At 36.0% G+C, this 8206-nt stretch overlaps 1 protein-coding gene across 1 annotated transcript in view; it reads left to right on the forward strand.

The window, feature by feature from the left end:
• LOC148940879 (uncharacterized) overlaps positions 1-8149 on the forward strand; it is a 47880-nt gene extending 39731 nt beyond the window's left edge. The window contains exon 4 of the mRNA XM_089104872.1: positions 6915-8149. Coding sequence (XP_088960998.1) covers positions 6915-8149 — 1235 coding nt within the window. The remainder of the gene's footprint in view (positions 1-6914) is intronic.
• The last annotated feature ends 57 nt before the right edge of the window (positions 8150-8206 follow it).

Consider the following 8206-nt stretch of genomic DNA (forward strand, 5'->3'; position numbering starts at 1 on the left):
TTGGGGCAAATATGGTTCTTATAGAAGGGATGTGCGTATAAACTTCAGAGAGGGCTCATGTGATTGGAGAATAAAAGTTCTAGTTCACTTTTTTAGAGTCAAAAGAGGTCGAAGGGCAACTAGCCCCTACCCCCTCCGCACCTTTTCTCTCCAAACCCATCCGATACAGATTTGAGTTGACCGTTTTGTTAAAAATACTTCAAACAATAGATATTAAAACCCGGGGAGAGGTGAATCCCGGGGACAGACTTTGTAAGTTATGCTCTGAGGGCATATATGGTTCTTATAGAAGGGACGCTCGTATAAACTTCAGAGAGGGCTCATTTAACCGAAAAATGAAAGCTCTAGTTCACTTTTAAAGAGTCAAAAGAAATCGATACCCCCCATTATTCCCCCAAACACATCCAATCAAAATTTTGAGATAGCCATTTTGTTCAGCGTAGTTGATTTCCAAATAGTAAATACTTTGAGGAAGACACTCCCCCACAGCCCTCAGGGTAAGGGTTTTAAGTTATGCCTTGAGGGCATATAAGGTTTTTAAAGAAGGTGTTGTCGTAGAAACTTCAAAAAAGCTCATTCGATTGGAAATTCAAAGGGCTAGTGCCCTCTTTAATAGTCGAAAGTGATTGGAGGGCAACTAGCCCCCCTCCTCACACCCATCATTCCCCCAAACACATCCAATAAAAATTTTGAAATATCCATTTTGTTCATCGTAGTTGATTTCCAGATAGAAAACATATTTTGAGGAGGACACTCCCCCACAACCCTCAGGGCTAGGGTTATAGGTTATGCCCTGGGGGTATATAAGGTTTTTATTGAAATCTTTGTTGTAGAAACTTGAAAAAGGGCTCATTCGATTTGAAATTCAAAGGGCTAGTGCCCTTTTTAATAGTCGAAAGTGATTTGAGGGCAACTAACCCCATATCACGCCCACCTTTTTCCCAAACACGTCCAATCAAAATTTTTAGAAAGCCATTTTATTCAGCGTAGTTGAAAGTTTTGGAATTTAGGTCTTTAAGGATGACAACCCCTCCCCCCAGAACCCTCAGGGCAAGGGCTGTATGGTGACGGTTGTATGGTCGTACGGCAAGTGATTAGATAGTGACTAATGCCCCTCTCACGCCCACAATTTTCCCAAGCACACAAATCAAAATCTTGATACATAAATTTCGTTCAACTTATATGAAAATTCTAAATATTGGGTTTTCTAGGATGATAACCCCCTCAGAACCCTCAATGCACTTGTTGTAAGTTATGCTCCGGGACATATAAAGTTTTAATAGAAAGAGTTGTAGTAGAAACTTCAAAAGGGCTCATTCAATTGGAAATCGTAAGGGCTAGTGCCGTTTTTAGTAGTTGAAAATGATTGGATAGTGACTAACGCCCTCACGCCTACCATTTTCCAAAACACATCCAATCAAAAGTTTCAGATATCCCTTTTGTTCAACGTAGTTGAACGTTCTGGAAATTAGGTCTTTTAGGATGATAACCCCCCTCAGAGCCCTCAGTGCAAGGGTTGTAAGTTATGCCCTGGGGGTCTATAAGGTTTTTTATAGAAGGCGTTGTCTTAAAAACTTTAATAAGACTCATTCGATTGGAAATTCAAAGGGCTAGTGCCCTTTTAAATAGTCAAAAGTGATTAGACGACAACTAACCCGCCTCTCACGCCCACCTTTTCCCCAAACACATCCAATCAAAACTTTGAGATAGCCATTTCATTCAACAAAGTTTTAAGTTCTGGAAATTAGGTCTTTGAGGATGTCAACCCCCCACCTCCCAACAGCCCTCAGGGCAAGGATTGTAAATTATGCCCAAGGGCATAAAAGGTATTTTTATAACGCGTTGTCATAGAAACTTCAAAAAGGGCTCATTCGATTGGAATTCAAATGGCTAGTGCCCTTTTTAATTGTCGAAAGTGATTTGAAAGCAACTAACACCCCTTCCACGCCCACCATTTCCCCAAACACATCCAATAAAGATTTTGAGATAGTCATTTTGTTCCACGCAGTTCAAAGTTCAGAAAATTATACCTTTTAGCAGGACACTCCCCCCACAGTCTTCAGGGCAAGGGTTATAAGTTATACCCTGGGGTTATATAAGGGTTTTTATAGAAATCATTGTCGTAGAAACTTGAAAAAGGGCTCATTCGATTGGAAATTCAAAGGGCTAGTGCCCTTTTTGATAGTCGATAGTGATTTGAAGGCAACTAACCCCCTCTCACGCCCATCTTTTCTCAAAACACATCCAATCAATATTTTATATAGCCATTTTATTCAACGTAGTTGAAAGTTTTGGAAATTAGATATTTAAGGATGACAAACCCCCCCCCCCCAGCTCTCAGGGCAATGGTTGTAAGTTATGCCCTGGGGGCGAATAAGGTTTTTATTGAAAGCGTAGAAACTTCAAAAGGGCTCATTCAATTGGAAATTGAAAGTGCTGAAAGTGAAAGTGAAAGTGCTAGCGCATTTTTCTTTTTAATAGTCGAAAGTGAGTGGAGAGTAATTAACCCCCCTCTTATGCCCACCATTTCCCCAAAAACGTTCAATCAGAGTTTAGAGATAGTCATTTTATTCAACGTAGTTGAAAGTTCTAGAAATTATGTATTTAAGGATGACAAACCCCCCAGAGCCTCAAGGGCAACGGTTGTAAGTTCTGCCCTGGGGGCATATAAGGTTTTCATAGATTGGGTTGTCATAAAACTTCAAAAGGCGCTCATTCAATTCGAAATTGAGAGGGCTAGTACCCTTTCTAATAGTCGAAAGTGATTGGGGGGTAACTAACCCCCCTCTCACGGCCACCATTCCTCCAAACACATCCAATCAATTTTTTTTCTAAATTTGATTGCCATTTTTTTTCAACGTAGTACAAAGTTCTGGAAATTAGGTCTTTGAGGGTGACCCCCCCCCCCCGAACTCAGGGCAAGGGTTGTAAGTTATGCCCTGGGGGCATATAAGATTTCTATTGAAAGTTTGGTCGCAGAAACTTCAAAAGGGCTCATTTGATTGGAAATTGAAAGGGCTTGGGCCATTTTTAATAGCTGAAAATCATTGGAGAGTGACTACCGCCCCTCTCACGCCCACCACTTCCCCAAACACATTCGATCAAAATTTTGAGATAGCCATGTTGTTTAACGTAGTTGAAAGTTGTGGAAATTCGGTCTTAGAGAATGACAACCACCCTAACAGACCTTAGGGTAAGGGTTGTAATTTCTGCCCTGGGGGCATATAAAGTGTTTATAGAAAGCGTTGTCGTTTCCAAAATGCCTCATTCGACTGGAACTTGAAAGGCCTAGTGCCCTTTTTAATAGTCGAAAGTGATTGGAAGGTTTGACATTTTTATAGTAAAGATCGAAGTGGGTATAATGTATTATTTTTTGTTTTTGTTGTTGTCTAGACCAGGTCACTTCGTATCGAAGGATTTGTCGTGGGAACTTCGAAAAGGGCTCATTCGATTGAAAATAAAAAGGGCTGATACCCTTTTTATTAGTCGTAAGTGATTTGAAGGCATCTAATCCCCCTTCCACTCTCACCCTCCCACGCCCACCCTCGCATTTCTGCTCTTAAAATTTAACCAAATCAAAATAGCGTAAGTGTATCCAAGCTATCAAAGAAAGTAAACCGATTTTTTTTTTTTTTTGCGAATGGTATCATGTTTTTCAATTTAAATTAACAAGAGGAGGTATGAAACTACATTGAATAGTATTAATTGTGTCCAGATTTTTAAAGGGGTATATGTCGTTACAAATTGCTGAAAATTTTTCTCCAGCATACAAATAGTAAGCCAAACTATAAAGTCTTAATAAAAAAATTAAAGTATTATTTTCTTTTACCCTGAAAAGACTATGTCAATATAAAACGAACAGAAATTAATTAAAAAAAACTTTTGCCACAAAATAAATTTTTTAAAGAAAAGTAAAGAACTCCGTTAAACAAAAAATGAGCAAAAATAAAATCAAATAATCTACCAGGCGTGAAGCTACCACAAATCAGCATCGATAAATAAATGAAACCCAAAACGAACAGAAATTACGATAATTAACCGAGTCAAACTCAAAACGAGCAGAAATTAACATAAATTGGGTGCAAAACCCCTATGCCTTCCCAAGGCCAAACAAAATTTGCTCTTTACTGAAAATATAAAAATGAATGTGCATTGTCAGTTTAATATACATATAGATGAAACCGTACATTTTGAGGATTTTGAGCCCCTAAGAAAGCGTACTTCTAAAGATATAAACTTCCTTTTTACATGAATAGACAACTCAATTATTCACTTTTCTTGGTGATTTTTTTCAATGACATCCATCAAGTTGTTTCTTGGTGAGACCCAAAAATGTGTGACCTCTTCAAGTGTTAAAGTCACCCCAACCAGGGGGTGACTTCGGACTCACTTGGGGCATTTCCGGACATCCATTGATTAATGCTTGTAATTATTGATTCAGATAATACTAAAATTTAACTAAGATAATGTACAAGTTAAATGTAACATTATATTTATTTTATGAGAAACTGGGCCAAATCACTGCCAAATACAAGAGCTTTGGCTATTCGCCCCGTTCCTCCTACTGATACCGGTGCGGGAAGCCTCATAATAATGTCTTGAAAGTCAGTTTCTGCACAATCTCGACATTCAGGGAAGATGAACTTCTTACCAGACTTGCGCAGATAGTTTATTTTGCCACTCTGCCACTTATTTCTTCAATTTCACCAACATAATAAACAGCAGAGTTTTGCTTCTTACCAACCGTAAGCCTCATAAGCACAAAATTTCCACAAGATAATTCTTCATGTGTGTCAAACTCATTAATAATTCCACAATGTAAAGACTCGTAATCTGACTCGTCATTGAGCTCTATATCTATGTCTGAAATGCTGTCTCTAGTTTTGTCAGCCATGAGTGAAACCTTTGACTTTTTTAGTGACTTTTTCTTTTTCTTAGCAAGCCTTAGCTCAGTCTCTGCTTCTAGTGCTCTTTTTTCTGGCGTTTCTGTCATAATTCTAATTTTGCCTTTTTTACGGTTTTTGCGCGGACCCACTTGCATTTTTGCCTGTGGATATGGTCTGATGCTTTCAGGAGTTACTGCCGTAGGAACTTGAAAAACAAATGAAAGGAACTTGAAAAACAAATAAACACGCATCCGTGATCTTTCTTCTGGCAAAAATACAAAATTCCACATTTTTGCAGATAGGAGCTTGAAACCTCTACAGTAGGGTTCTCTAATATGCTGAATCTCAAGGTGTGCTTTTCATTAAGGTTTTATGACTTTTAGGGGGTGTTTCCCCCTTCTTTCGAAAATAAGGCAAATTTTCTCAGGCGCGTAACTTTTTATGGGTAAAACTAAACTTGATGAAACTTATATATTTGAAATCAGCATAAAAATCTGATTCTTTTGATGTGTCTGTGGTATCAAAATTCCTTTTTTTAAGAGTTTCGGTTGCTTTTTAGCCGGGTCGCTTCTTACTTACAGTTCTATATGTATTTTAATTGTCTTCTTTTTTTATAAATTTAATAAACCCAAAATTTTTAAGACTTTCAGGAATGAATAACAAGACATATATTAAACTGTCAATCAATATTCATTTGTTTTGTTTTTCGAGTAATCTTGGCTGTGATGGTGATTTTTTTTTCCTTTTTTCCGTATTATGATATGATGAAAAACACTACGATTCATAAAGATACTATATTACGAAAAATAAAAACACATCACTTGAAAAAAGGATTGTTTTCAGTAAAGTAAAAATTATATTTTGATCTTTTGAAGTCATGGTTGCGTCATCCCAATTCTCCTTAGTTTCTGTTCGGTCTCGGCCTCAAGTTTTTATTTATGGTGTTTTTTTTGTAGTTTTTACGCCTGAAAAATTATTTACTTTTTTTATGCTGATCTATGGATAATGTAGCTCTTTACTTTTCTTTGAAATAGTTCTTTTGTGAATTTATTGAAAGATCTTGAGCCGAACTGGCCAGCCATGACGAAAAACCAACAAAGAGAAAAATCTCAATAAAAAAAAAACAAAAAATGAGACTGCGTCCAGTGGAGAGAAAAGAAACGACAAATGCAAAACAACGCCGGTATTTCGCCTGTATCACAAACAAGGCGTCTTCCGCACGAAAGAAAACAAAAGAACAACAAGATAAAAAAAAGAGTTAAAATTAAAAAACCAATAAAACCACCACAAAAAAAAATACAATTGCCGCAAACTGATCCACGTAGGGAAAAAATACTATTATGGAGTTACCTTCAGTTGCTCTGGTGTTCTCACTGAATTAACGCCATAATAGCATCTTTTCCCTACGTGGATCAGTTTGCGCCAATTGTAAAAGATTGTATATTTTTTTTTTGGTGGGGGTGGGTTTTTTGGTTTTTTATTTTTAACTTGTTTTTTTTTTATCTTGTTCTTCTTATGTTTTCTTTAGTGCTGAAGACGCCCTGTTAGTGATATAGGCGAAATATCCGCGTTGTTTTGAATTTGTTGTTTCTTTTCTCTCCACTGGCCGCAGTCTCGTTTGTTGTTTTTTTTTGTTTTTTTTTTCATTGAGATTTTTCTCGTTTTTGTTTTTTTGTGGAATTTATTCTTGAAATTAATAAATAATAGAAGTGGAGAGTTAATACATACATGGATAAAATAGTATAGCCATATTGTTTAATAAATTTCGTGCTTAAAGAAGTCAATATAGAAATTCGAGTTTAAGAATTTAAAAATATTGTCAGTTACTAAAAATATACTTTAATTATCGAAGAGACAGTATAGACAATTTAGCTACTATAAATTAATCACCATAAGTAGAATCATAAAAATCAAATTTAGAGGAACTTTAAAATTCAAAATATTAAAAGGTGAATTGTGTGCAAATAAAAAAAAACTAAAAAATATAAAACTAAGTTATTCATTTTTAGTAAATTTTACTTTTTCTAGTCGTACCTATTATGATTAAATGGTCCTATGAAAATGATGTCAGCAAACAAGAATGTGGAACACCTAGCATGCCTTGTCTAACAAACGTGTGTTTAAAAAAAGAAATGAGTGTGGATTGTCAGGAGAATGAGCTGCCAAGTAACATTTATGTATTTACTGAAAATGATATGGTAAAACAGGAAGTTTGTCGTACTGGCGAAACATCTTTCGATTGTTACGCATATGAGAAAACCTTACGACAGAGATCCCACCAGTCTGATCATCAAAGTGCTCCTAGCAGAGGACACCCTTTCGACTGTGATGCATGTGAGAAACGTTTTACTTCAAGTTCAAATTTGTCTCAAAATCACAAAACTCATACTGGAGAAAAACCTTTCGAATGTGACGTATGTGAGAAACGTTTTAGTTCTACTTCGTATTTGTCTAGACATCAAAGAACTCATACTGGAGAAAAACCTTTCAAATGCGATATATGTGAAAAAATATACCGCCATAAACATCACCTATCTGATCATCAAAGAACTCACACTGGAGAAAAGCCTTTCAAATGTGATATGTGTGAGAAAAGGTTTCGTCAAAAAATCCACCTATCTAATCATCAAAGATCTCACACTGGAGAAAAACCTTTCAAATGTGATATATGTGAAAAAATATACCGCCATAAGCAGCACCTATCCGATCATCTAAGAACTCACACTGGAGAAAAGCCTTTCAAATGTGATATTTGTGAGAAACGGTTCCGCCAAAAAAACCACCTATCTTATCATCAGAGAACTCATACAGGAGAAAAACCTTTCAAATGTGACATATGTGATATACATTTTCCTTCAAGTTCCAGTTTATCTATTCATCAAAGAACTCACACTGGAGGAAAACTATTCAAATGTGATGTATGTGAGAAACGTTTTACTTCAAGTTCTGGTTTATCGTATCATAATGAAACTCATATTGGAAAAAAATCTTTTGAGTGTAATGTATGTGAGAAACGTTTGACTTCAAAATTTAGTTTGTTTCATCATCAAAGAACTCATACTGGAGAAAAACCTTTCAAATGTGTCATGTGTGAAAAAACATTCAGCCGAAAATCTAACCTATCTGATCATCAAAGAACTCATACTGGAGAAAAACCTTTTGAATGTGATATATGTAACAAAAGTTTTACAACAAGTTCTAGTCTATCTCGTCACCAAAGAACCCATGCTGAGAGAAAACCTTTTGTTTATGTTAGTGTGTAGTATATACATTTATATATATATATATATATATATATATATATATATATATATATATAT

This window comes from Artemia sp. Qi Xiang Cuo, chromosome 19 (genome assembly GCF_049724085.1).
Source record: "Artemia sp. Qi Xiang Cuo chromosome 19, ASM4972408v1, whole genome shotgun sequence".
Lineage (NCBI taxonomy): Eukaryota > Metazoa > Arthropoda > Branchiopoda > Anostraca > Artemiidae > Artemia > Artemia sp. Qi Xiang Cuo.